This window comes from Manis javanica, chromosome 11 (assembly GCF_040802235.1).
Source record: "Manis javanica isolate MJ-LG chromosome 11, MJ_LKY, whole genome shotgun sequence".
NCBI classification, from domain to species: domain Eukaryota; kingdom Metazoa; phylum Chordata; class Mammalia; order Pholidota; family Manidae; genus Manis; species Manis javanica.
The window spans coordinates 111,763,445-111,776,310 of NC_133166.1; the positions used below are offsets into that span (position 1 = coordinate 111,763,445).

Here is a 12,866-nt window from a genome sequence, read left to right on the forward strand (position 1 = left end):
GGTTTTAGGTGTCTGAGCCTCTTGGGGCTCTTGCACCTTGCATTTCTGTCTCTTCTGTGCCCAAGAGTCTTTTGACCCCAGCTCAAAGGAACGTGGCATGTCACCAGCTTGGCAGGTTAGGATGTAGGCACCTTGGGTGGGGTGGGGCAGCCTACCTGGCTGGGGCTAGGGCTTGGCTGAGACCCCATGCCGTGTGCTCCCCGACCCCAGTCCCTTCACCCCCCAACCACCCACCTGGCGGTGGATGAAGACCACAGAGCCGAGCAGCCTCCACGTGCCTCCCTGGCGGTCCACATGCAGCATCCTCAGGATCTGGAGAAAGCGGATGCCCCTGCCGAGGACACATCTGTCCCTGACCAGGCCTGTCCTGCCCTTGGCTGACCCCCAACTAGGTACCTCCAAATTCCCCTCCCTCAGGCAGCCCTCAAAGCCTGGCTCTTAACCCACCTGCTCACCACCACACCATGCCAAGCACAGGGGCAGGGCAGGGCAGGGGCTGCATGCCAGGCTCAGAGCTGAGGCTGCACAGCTCCAAATCCCTTCGGTCCCTAAACCAAAGGATCACCCCAGGATCACCCCGGTTTACAGGTGAGCAGACTCTAGTTAGACCATGGCCCGAGTCCCAGAAGTGCCTGGGCTGGCTCTCAAACCCAGTAGCCCAACTCAGCGCAGACCCTGCCCCACCCTGCCCCTGCCCCAGCACCCTGCCCTGTGGCTCTCACCCCGCACCCAAGAAAGCTGGTAGCCCAGGTGTACCTGATGGCTGAGGTGGCAAACACCTGCCCTTTGGAGCCCACGCAGAGGACAACCATGGAGGCCACCACCACAATGAGGTCTAGGGGTAGGGAGATGGCATGTCACCACTGTCACAAACCAGGCAGCTGGCTCCAAGGAAGGAGACTGGCAGGCAGGTAGGACAGGGCCCGACAAAGGGGCATGCAGATGCCTTGTATAGGGAGACCCAACCCTCTGCTTCGGGCAGGGGCTGAGCATACCTCATCCCACCTCCCAGCCCTGGCTCACGGGCCACTGAGGACCCCAAGTCCCACCCTGCTGGGCACAACCAAAACGCTGGCCTGAGAGCTGTGTCCAAGGACAGGGGCATCCTGTGCTGGGGGCCCTGGGCAGTCACCCCTCTAGCCTTGGGGTCCTGCCCCATCACGGGCAGAGTAGCCTGGGGGAGGGCTCTCTCAGTCCTCTGGGACCTCTGCCTGGTGGTGCTCATGATGTAGGCCCACCCTGCCAATTCCTCCTTTCCAGGGAAGCGTGCCAGGCCTTGCCCCAAAACCTCAGGGTGAAGCTTCCCTGGGGGCAGGCATGACTCACCAATGATGGAAATGGGCTTCCGGGCAAAGCGCAGCCGCCCCCAGATGCCCACGTACTTGCTGCGGCAACCGGCTGACCAGAGGCGGACCACGTACTCCGTCCCAAAGAACACCACCAGGACGATCTCCTGCAGGGACAGAGGGATGTGAGCGCGCCTGGAAGCTGGGCTCTGCCACTCAAGCCTGAACCACCTTGATGGGCAGACCTCTGGGAGTGAAGATACCCCAAGAGCAGCTGGCCTGGGCCCTGGTCCGCTGGGTTGGGCAGGCTGATGGCCTGAGCCTAGGCTCATTGCCAGGAGCGCCCAGTGAGGTCTGCTGCTCTTCAGACCAAGGCCCATCCAGGTCCAAGGGGGTGTCCACGAATCAGGGCTTAGGAGCAGCCTGGGGGTTGTGCCCTTGCCTGGCCCCAAGAAGCATAGCAGCCCAGGCCTGAACTCTCAAGCGAGCAGTGGTTTAAACTGTTGAGCCCCCGAGTTCAGGCCATCATCCCAATTTGGGATTTGGAGAACATCCATCCTCACGGGACCATCTCTCTTTCACCTCACACAGCCACCATGCAACCAGGGACACAGTATCAAGTGACACTTGGCCCAGGGAAGGGGAGCTGGGAAGCAGGAGGAAGAAGGGAGGGGTCTCAGACAGTGTCACTGGCCTTATCCTCAAAGGAGAGGCAGGTTTATGGTCAGCTGTGAAACGGTGCCCCTCACAAGCCCCTCCCGTGGCCGGGCTCCAGCAAAGACTATTCCACACATCAGCCTGCGGTCATAGTACTTTGAGGAGGAGGGAAGCCAGGGAGCCAAGGGCTAACATCTGAGTCACAGTGGATGGACAGACAGTGGACAGATGGGTGAATGGATGGAGAAAGGGAGAGACAGAGCAAGACAGAGGTGAGTGGATGCATAGGTGGGTAGACAAATGAAAATGGATGGTGTAAAAATCAAGTTCAAAAGGAAAATGCTACATGTCAACAAACTGAACAACCTTGATGAAACAGACAAATTCCAAAACACAAAACCTAGCAAGACTGAATCATGAAAAAATAGAAAATCTGAATAGACCTGTAACTAGTAGAGAGATTAAATCAAAGATCTCCCAACAAAGAAAATCCCTGGTCATGATGGCTTCACTGGTGAATTCTACTGAATTTAAAGAGGAACTAATACCCACCCTTCTCAAACTTTTCCAAAAAGTTGAAGAGAAGGGAACACTTCCTAACTTGCTCAATGAAGCCAGCATTCCCCTGACACCCAAGCCAAACAAAGACCCCACAGGAAAAGAGAATAACAGACCAATATTCCTTATGAAAGTTGATGCAAAAATCCCCAAGAGAATGCTGGCAAACTGAAATCAGTAGCATATTAAAAAGATTATACACAATGACAAAGTAAGATTTATTCCTGGAATGCAAGGATGGTTCAACATGTGAAAATCAATCAATGTGATACATCACAGTAGCACAAGGAAGGAACAAGGCCACATGATCTTGGTCAATGCAGAAAAAGCATTTGAGAACATTCAATGCCCTTTCATGATAAAAACAGTAAACAAATTAGGAATAGAAGGAAATGCCACTTAAAAAACCCAGAGCAAACATCCTATCAAGGTGAAAGGCTGAATGCTTTTCCTCTGAGATAAGGAGCAAGGTGAGGGCGCCTGCTTTCACCACACCACTTTGAGTCAACACTGTACTAGAAGTTCCAGCCAGAGCAATTAGGTAAGAAAGAGAAATAAAAGGCATCTAAATTGAAAAGGAATAAGTAAAATTATCTGTTCACAGATACGATCTTCTATGTGGAAAACCCTAAAGATGCCACATACAGACTGTTGGGTGTAATAAGTGAATTTGGCAAAGTAGGAGAGAAAGTCAACACTCAAAAGTCAGTTGCATTTCTGCATCGGTTTCCTTGTTTCTACAATGAACAATCTGAAAAAGAAATGGTAAAAACAATTCTATTTACACCAGCATCAAAAGGAATAAGATACTTATGAATTAACTAAGAAGGTGAAAGATTTGTACAATGAAATCTGAAAAATATTGCTTAAAGAGATGAAAGAAGACAAGCAAGTGGAGACACATTCCACATTCATGGATTGGAAGACTTCATATTGTAGAGATGCCAGTATTACTCAAGGTGATCCTTAGATTCAATGCCATCCATTTCAGAATCCTGGTGATGTATTTGCAGAAATAGAAAAAGCTATCTTCAATTCATATGCAATCTCAAGGGACCTGAATAGCCAATATAAAATGCTGTGCATCTGTATCATGGAATATTACACAGCCTTTTAAAGGAAAGAAATCCTGATACGCACATTACAACAGGGACGAGCCTTAAGGACGTGATGCTGACATAAGCCAGTCAGGACTGTCTCCAGCTGGCTCCCCGCCCTATCCTCCCCCAGGAGTCCAGTCCTGGCAGGACACTTCTGCTCCCACTGGGCGACAGTGGCAGGCCCTACTTCTATGCCCAACTTCTGCCCTCCCCGCCGACAGGGAGCCCACCATGAGGGGTGGCTAGACACTGCCTGCTGGTTCCCAGGGTCATTAATTAGGATAAAGTAACACTTGTACCACCTGGCCAGTGTTTCAGGAGGATTCAGTGACTAATTGGAGAATATCTGGGAAAGTTTACCTTTTTCCTTTGCAAAGAAGTTGTCGGTGGAATCCTTTGGTGGGCAAGGGTGTGTGTGTGGTTGGGGTATGTGGGGGGTTTTCACAGATGCCCCCAGGCTCTGTCTTCTCATGGGCGAGGCACGGATCTCACCTCTGTCCTCAGCTCTGGGGGCAGTGGCCCTAGCTGGGGGCTGGCTGAGCCATGAGGGCAGGGACCGTGTTCATAGCCCACCCCCCTCTCCCAGCCCCTACACAGTGCCTGCCCCTGGTTGGCACCCAATATGGATCTACTGAATGAAAGAGTGATCAGACCAGCAAGCAGGCGAGAGCTCCCTGGTAGCTAGACCTGGTCTCATTCACTTGTTTCCCGAGACGCCAGCCCTGCCGTTCTCAGCAGGTGATGCGTGAGGTGGTGGCAGTGAGTGGAGAAGGGGGACAGGGCAGGACAAAGGCAGAGGTCCGGCTTCATGAGAAAGGCCGCAGAGCCACCAAACTGAGTCCCCAAAGCTGAGACCCAGGCGGCTGATGTCTTCATGTTCACGGAGGAGTCCCCTGACCGCCAGTGGCCCCAGAGAGCACCCCCAGAGAGCACCCCCAGAGCCTCCATTCCAGCCCTGCAGACTCATACACCATCAGGCTGATGGGTCACTCCAGAGGGTTTTTCTTATTTGATGCATTTCGTTGCTTAAATCCCTTCCTCAGCTGTGTCCTAGGCACGGGTGAAGTGCTAGGAATGTGCTACAGTGGGCCTTATGTAAATATGCTATTTATGTTATTGGGGACGCCATTGATGGCTGCATATTCCCCCGCCCCAAATCCTCCTGGCCTCACACTGGGGGAGAGCCTGGATCGGTGCTGAGCTGTCCCCGCTGACCTGCAGCTGGCAGGCTGACAGCACAGGACTCTCCCTCTGGGGTTGGGGGGTGACATGTAGGAATAACTTAAAACAATGCTAATCCCCAAATCTTGTTTGAGTCTGGAATGCAGCCTGAGCCCCGGGCCAGGCCTGGCTGAGCTCAGCGATGTGGTGTGGCCGGGAAGGGGCGGCAAGGAGCCCTCACCTGTCTGCAGGCATGACGTGATGGAAACGAACATTTGCCTAGAGATAAGATGATCTCCTCCACGGTCAGACTCGGGTGGCCCCCCAGGGCCTCCTGGCTCCTGGATGACGGAGGCTAGCCCGCAGGCCCAGAGGTCTAGACCCAGGCAGCGTGACCCCGCCCCGCCCCCCAGGCCCTGGGTTCCCATCCTGGTAGTGGCAGGCCGGGAAGGTGAACTCCAGGGGCCTCAAGCCGCCCTCAGAGCCACCAGGAGCTGTCAGTTCCCTGCTCCAGCCACTGCCACGGGCCGCCACCGTCTGCACAGCAGGGCCAGGGTCTGCAGCCCCTTCCCAGGGGCACACCCTCAGCTTACCCTGAGAGCCTTTTGGGCCCAAGGCCCCCCCGCATCCTGGGTGCTCCCTGGCCCCACGCCCATGCTCTGTGACCCCCACTCTCCTTTGCCTCTCCCCCAGTTCCCCCACATCCTTCTCAGCCCAGCTCAGGTACCCACCCCCTCTGGGCAGTCTCCAGCCACCACACCTGTAGAAGCCAGGGACCCTCCTTCGCTCCCCAGGGAGAGCACAGCCAGCCCAGGGTTCCCTCCCAGCGGGCTCCAGGTGGTGCCTGCGTGACCCCATGGCGTGTGCGCGTCAACGATGCAGGCCAGGGGGCTGGGAGTGTGGCCCTGAGCTCTGTCCCACAGATGCGAGAAGAAGGGCTGATCTTGTGTCAGGAATCTCTGCTGAGACCAGTCAGACCAGAGGGACACAGCGACCCCGGCCACTGTCCCTCAGACATAGCAAGACCGCCTCCTGGCTGCAGCTTATGGACAAGGCACCAGGGAGCCAGGCTGGGCGCTGAGACCGGAGCACATACCCAAGCATTTGCTGCCTGCCGGACGCGGGTGGACACAGAGGCAGGGGCGCCCCGGGGCCAGGCAGCTGATGAGCACCCCACACCCAAACGCCTACATCCTTCAGCAAGTTTCATTCTGGACCAACACCAGGATCTCTGGCGGGTGGGCGACAGGGTGGTTCTCAGCAGCATTAATTGTGCACTTCAGAATTATTTTTTAGAACAAAGTTCCTAACAAACAACCCAGTTTAAAAAATGAGTAAAGAACTTGAATAAGCATTTCCTCCAGAGAAGTTGTACGAGCGGCTCATGGAAAGGTGACATCACTAGTCATCAGGGAAATGCCAGTCAAAGTGACAAAGTGGAGCCACCTCACACCCACCAGGAGGCTGCTACCAGCAAAACCTACACACAGATGCTGGCGAGGATGCAGAGGAGAGGGTGCCCTCATGCCGGCGTGGGTGGGAACCGGTGAGCCGTGGTGGGAAGCAGGAGAGAGGTGACCCAGCAACCCCACATCTGGGCGTACATCTCAGAGAAAGAAAATCACTACCTGAACGGACATCTGCTCCCGTGTGCACAGCTGCACAGCTCATGACAGCCAAGCCACAGAAGGACCCGAGGGCCCACGGATGGATGAGCACAGAGACCACGTGCTGCCCACATGGCGAACCACTGCTCAGCCATGGGAGGAAGGACACCCTGCCATCGGTGACAACGTGGACGGACCGCACGGGTGCCAGTCAGAAAGACAAAGGCTGTGTGATTACTTGTATGTGGGGTGTCTAAGACTACACACGTGTGTGAAGACCAGACGGGTGGCTGCCAAGGCTGGAGAGGGGCTCCAACCCACACGGCGGCTCCTTCATGGGGATGAAAAGAGCTGGGACCAGATGGAGGACATTGTGACGGGCTCAAGGCCACCAAATCCCACACCTGGAAATGATAGGTTTTATCTTTTGCGTGTTTTCCCACAACACAGACCTGTGGCCCTGGGGCCTGGCAGGTCCACCTGGCCACCCGCAGGGAAAGGAGGCCCCGAGTCCAGCCTGCCTGTGGCCAGGAGAGTGGCCAGCGGCATCCTTGAGCCTCTTAATCTGCAGGGGCCACTGCTTGTTTCTGTGTTAAATGAGAGAAGTGAGCACATGCCAGCCCCCTGGCTGTGAGGGAGCCGGGGGGCCAGGGTGGAGGCCCGGCTGGCCAGCTAAGGCGAGCGCACGTCGCAGCAGAGATTCCTGATACCCCTGGGGGCTCTGCGCCCGGTGCTCCCCTGAAGTCGCCCTCCCCCACCCCCCACCACCGTGCTGAAGGGGCGCTGGGAATTAGCGACAGACCAGGGCGTGCTGTCTCAGACCCACCCGCCCGCACCTGCTTCTGGTGTTTAGGGGCAACAGCAGTGGGACAGCAGGTGTGACCATCTGAAGAGTCAAGATGAAGGCCGAGAAAAGCAGGTGCTTATCTGGAGCACTCCTCCTCTGGGGGCACGAGGGGAGAGGGCAGCGATTGCTCTCGGCAGTGACCGCTCCCGGGGATGGAGGGTGGGAGATGGTCTTATCTATGGTCCCCTTCTTATATGCCAGCCAATCCTCATCTTGGGGAAGGGGGTCTGAAGCTGAGGGTGTTTGGAGGCTTGGTGCTGCTGGCACATGGTTTAGAAACACAGGGGACTTCCCTGCCAGGACGGCCCGCATAGGACAGAGAGCAGGGCGGCCCAGAGGCGAAACCCGCTCAGACTAGCTGTGCCCCTACCCTGACTTTGGGATGGAAGATTTCTTTTTCTTTGCTTACCAACAGAGGAAGCCTTCTAGGTCCTTCCTGTTATTTGCAGTTACTCTGGCATTACTGCTCTATTATCTTCAGGATGAAAGATGGATTTTAAAAGAGGTGAAAGATTAACTGGGGGGGTTAAGTCCTGAGGTCTGTGGGATGGAGGGACTGGTGGGCTCAAGGGGTTGGGGCAACAGAAAGCCGGTATTAGGGCCGGGACAAAAGGCACAAGGGCTTCCCTGCAGGCCCTGTGGATGCTGGGCCAGGGGAACCTCTGCAGGAACTCCTGGTCCCCAAGAAGGCCTCCTGGGAGAGAAGGGCACGGGGCTTCCCAGTGGATGGGGTATCACCCGGTGGAAAGAGGCCAGAGGCCTGGGGGCAAGACCAGACCACCCTTCAGGGCCAGGGGTGCAGGCATCCAGGGCGAGGGCACGCCCCGCTCCCACGAGCTGGAAGACCTGTGCGTCAGACTGCTTCGCCAGGCCTGCAGGCTGTGGGGCCGGCTGTTTCACCTCCATGGGGAACCTGACAAGCCACAGAGGGAGTGGGTCTCGGCGCTCCCTGGACAGTCAGCTGGCTGGAGAGCAAGGAACAGGCGGGCGGGCTGCTCAAAGCACCCTTTGTTTCGGGGGCTGCCTGCAGCCAGCTGCTCCCAGCCGTGCGCCCGTGCGGAGGGCTCATGGGCCTCCGGGTGACATGTGCTGGGCACAGCTGGGGCCCTCGGTGCACACTTGCCACCCGCCCTGCTGAACACGAGCCCCACCCAGCCAGAGCAGCTCTGGCTCAGGGCAGGCGCCATGGCGCAGCCTACAGAGCTGGCGGGAGGCCCGAGAGGCTGCCCAGGACCCTGTTGGGAAGCCTACCCCGCCCGCCTCTCCCCACGCAACTCCCCCTTAGCCACGGGAAGCTCTCTGCTCAGCTCCAACCCTGCATGCATCTCCCCTGGGCTGGGCTGGGTCTCAATCCTTTCCACTGGCCCCAGGGACCCCTCCCTACCTCCCCAAGGTCACAGTCTGCCTTTCCCCCAGAGGCCTGGCCCCGGCCTTGAGCCCCAGCAGGGAGGGCATGCACCCTGGTGCTCAAAAGGGCTCATGGGAAACTCCAGGTGGGGGACTCTCCCCAGGGCGGGTGCTGTGCTCTGCGGGTCTGAGGCCAAGGAAGGCCTATGGTACCCCCACGCTGGACACTGCCTCCCTGTGTTTGGGACACTGTCCTGCACCCCCACACAGGTCTAGGGCCCACCTGCCTGATGTCACTGGTGCTTTGGGGCCCCTGCCCTACGACTCTCCCCACCAGGCCAGCCGCCCTGGGGGCCCAGCCCAACCCATTAAAGAAGCCACATGTTCCAGGGCAACCCCAGAGGCACTGGGCTGTTTGTTCCCCGGAACCAGCGCCACTGGCCAGATGCCTGGAGCAGCCACTCTGTGGACCAAGCAGGGCATGCCGTGTGGCTTGCTCTGTCCCTGTGGGGTTGTGTGTTCCCCTCACCAGTGGCCGGGCCCTGCAGCAGGCCACAGATACCATCTGGCGTCCAAGTGCTTCAGGTGGGGGGCTGTAACACTGCCCCTCAACTCCGACGCGGCCCGACAGGCAGCCTGACCAGGCTGCCTGAAGGAGCTCTCAAGAGGCTGAGCCCACATGGGGCTGGTGCAGGGCTGATGTTTTCCCTTGCCCGTGTTCACACACAAGCAGCAGCCTGGGGGTACCCAGGCCTCGGGCGCCCCCAGGGGCCCCCTACTCCTTGATAAGCCTGCACCTACTCCCTGGCTGGGGTGGGACCCCCAGGCCCCTCTTGTGCCACCAGCCCCAGCCTCATGGGAGCCGCACTGAAACATTTCATTACGAGTCTACAGGCTTAGTGGCCAGCAAGGCAGGACCACACATGCCCCAACTTGCACAGAGGGCACCTTCTCCAGGCTTCCTGGAAAACTGGAGCCCAGCAACCTTTCAGGGCAGAAGAAAAATGCAAGGACACTGAGCAGCCCTGCAGCCGGACCGATGCTCAGGCCACCCCTGCGCCACGGAGCCCCGGCCCCCAGGCCCCTCTGTCCGTGGTTCTGCAGATACCTGTCAGCTCCTCAGGCCCCCACCGGGCGCTACAGACATGGTGGAGCACATGGACAGCGTGTTCAGGGGGAGGGCAGGCAAGCACCACACCCACAGCCCCATATTCTCTGGCCCACAATCATCGGGCACAAAGCCTCCCCGGGACCCAGGCTTCTGGCTCAGCCTCTGAATGAGTAAAGGCCACTCACCACAGTGGGGAGAAGAGAGGGGCCCCTCAGGAATTCCAATGTCATGTGGATTGCTGGTGTCATACCAAGGCCACCTAGTTACACGAGGTGCCGGTGGTTTCCTGAGGTGCCTCCAGCCCCGGGACCCAGCCAGCCAGTGCTGCAGGCTCCCCTAGCACTGCCTGCTTCCCTCCCACCTGGGTGCTCAAAGGTCAGGGGGCAGACACAGGGCTCAGCAGGCACCCGGCACCTGGCTGGGGGCAGGGGGCAGATACCTCCCTCGAGGCCAAAGGGCCAGCATCTTCTCCCTGCCCAGTAAAGACTTACCAGCAGATCTCAACGAAGCAAAGACTACAGGGCCCCAGACACTGCCAGAGCGCCTGGCAAAGGGTGGGCATTCAATGAATACGTGCATGTGTGAATCACACACAATATAATGCAGTTTACCTCATTATCTGCTTTTAATGAGTGAGTTTCAGCCCCCACGGGGAGACACTTCAACACTTGCAAACACAGCAAAGCAGCTCGCACGCGGTGCGGCCAATGGCATAAAGTTACAGACTCAGCGCAGTCAGCGACGGGCGTGGGGGCAGGCCCAAGGAGCGCCTTCCTGTGATGCTCGGGCATCTGCTTTTCATAGCTGCACCTAGCCTGCTCGTTTCATGTCCATCTCCTCTTCCCGATGGTTGTTTAGGAGAGCATTGCTAAATTCCCAAAGTGTTAAGCCCTTTTCATAAACTTGTATCCATTTGTAGCTGACCCTTGAACAATGCAGGAGGCATGAGGGGCACCTATGCCCTGTGCAGGCAAAAAGCCATGTATAGCTTTGACTCCCCCCGCAAACTTAACTACCGATAACCTACTGCCAACATAAGCCTCACCAATGACATAAACAGTCGATGAACACATATTTTGTATTTAGAATATACCATGTTCTTACATTAAGCTAGTGAAAAGAAAATGTTTTCTCAAATTGTTGCTAAGCTCCAAAAATTTTTCCAATATATTTGTTGCAAAAAATCCGCAAACAAGTGAAGCCCTGCAGTCCAAACCTGTGTTGACCAAGAGTTCACTATATTTCTAGTTGTACTGGGTTTTGAGCAGGGCCACCAGCTACATCACAAGTTTTCAAATTGTGTTAGGGTTTTTATGGCCCCATAGAACAATTGGTTGTATAAATGTCCCACGGGCCTGAGGAAACAAAACACCTCGTTATTAGGATCCCTAGTTGCAGTGCTGGCTTTAAAGTGTGGTCCTGAGGTTCTCTGCCAGGCCCCCCACTGCACCTGCTGGACAGTGACATGATGTGGCCCCCTCTTTAGGCCTGTCCACCCCCGTGCCCTGGAACACAGCTAAGAGGAAGCCAGCCAGCTGGGGAGACCCTTTGCTCCCTGCAGCCTCATGGGGCCACCATCCTGGAAAGAGAGCCATAGGCGCAGCTGACACCTGGCAGAGATAAGCCATCCCCACAGAGCCCTGTTTGCACTGCAGATCGGCAAGCACCTTGTGATGGCAGTTGGAAGGCACCACATCCGGGGACACTTGTGACTGCAGGTAACAGGGCCATTATTTCAATATTGTTAGGATCCGATCACAACTGCAACTCTCGGCCATCTCTGGCCTCACCTATCTTCTGTGCGGGAGTCGTCCCGCTCGGAGCGGTGCCTTGCTATCTCCCACGATGATCATATTTAACTCACTTTCCTCACATTCCCAGGGGTGCTGGCTGTGTACACTTGGTCATGATCTGGGACCCGTCAGCGTTCACGATCACGTCCTCTCTGGCGATGGTGCCTGGGCTTGTGGACGCTTGTTTCCCCGTGGGCGCGCTGGTCATGTCGGAATCCCTTTATTTTTCGACTGTCCATTATCGGTTGACTTTACTGAATTCCTCTGAACAAAGTGTTTGTTAAAATCAAACCCTTCTGACAGGCCTCTGCCCTTTAACAGAGGTATTCAGGCCTCCATGTTTGGTGTAAAACTGGATCCGTCTGATGTCTCCATCCTACTTTCTCTTTGGTATTCTGCTTGGCTGTTCCTTTCATTTTTCATAAAGTTGCCAATTTGAGCAACCTTTTACCCATTCGATCCCTTCTGTTCATGAACTGGGAAGTCTCACTGAACCCTCCCAGTCCTTGTGCTCCATAACCCTGTAACCACAGCTGCTCCAGTCTGAGAAGTCTCCCCATAGCGCCTCCAGCTGCGCCTCCTCCCGGCCAGGTGCATGAGGAGCGCGTTTGCAGGGCACGTGAGCTGGGAGCTTGTGTGCAAGGCCGTGAGTGGGGAGATGTGTGCATGAGGGGCATTTGTGGGGGGAGCGTATGTGTGTGCGGCCCCACCTCCTCCCCCCGGAGGCTCTGTGGCCGAGGAAAATGGTCCCCAGCATCACCTTCAGTGGGCTTTGCTCCAAGGCCCCTCACCTTGGGTACTGTTGGAGAAGGAAGTGTGTCCCCCAAAATTCAAATGTTGGAGTCCCAACTCCAAATACCCATTCACGTGACCTTACATGGAAATAGGGTCGCTGCAGATGTTATTAGGTAAGATGAGCTCCCGAGGGTGGGCCCTGACCCATGACTGGCGTCCTTGTAAAATCTGCACACAGACACCACCCAGGGAGACCGTGGGAAGGTGGAGGCAGAGACGGGCTGACGCTTCTACTGGCCAAGGAGCCCCACAGATCACCAGCTGCCACCCGGAGCTGGACAGAGGCCTGCACTGGATCCTCCCTCCCAGCCCCAGAAGGAACCGGCCCTCCTGACGCCTTGGTCCTGGACTTCTGGGGGCAGCACTGTCACTCAGGGTCTCCAGGTTGTCCCCAAGGTCAAGCCACAGGCTGGACAAAGGTCCCTGGGGGTGTCCAGGCCACAGGCCCCAGAGCTTTCTCCTATGGGGGAGGGGTTTGTCTCACAGGCCTTCTTTCTCCTTGCAGGGGAACATCAGCTGCCACTCCCCACTCCGTGGAAAAATCTGGGCTCTGAAGACAGAACTCAAAATGCTGGGGTGGCATTCCCGACTGACGATTAGCAGG

General features: G+C 56.7%; 1 protein-coding gene across 7 annotated transcripts in view; it reads right to left on the reverse strand.

Moving 5' to 3' along the window:
* KCNQ1 (potassium voltage-gated channel subfamily Q member 1) overlaps window positions 1–12,866 on the reverse strand; it is a 329,509-nt gene that overhangs the window by 241,349 nt on the left and 75,294 nt on the right. For 5 of the 7 annotated variants that reach the window (XM_037011470.2, XM_037011475.2, XM_073217330.1 and 2 more), the window contains exons 3-5: window positions 1,327–1,453; window positions 757–835; window positions 235–331 (exon numbers count right to left, since the gene is read on the reverse strand). In XM_037011470.2, coding sequence (XP_036867365.1) covers window positions 235–331; window positions 757–835; window positions 1,327–1,453 — 303 coding nt within the window. The remainder of the gene's footprint in view (window positions 1–234; window positions 332–756; window positions 836–1,326; window positions 1,454–12,866) is intronic. The other 2 variants (XM_073217331.1, XM_073217334.1) reach the window with 1 other exon arrangement.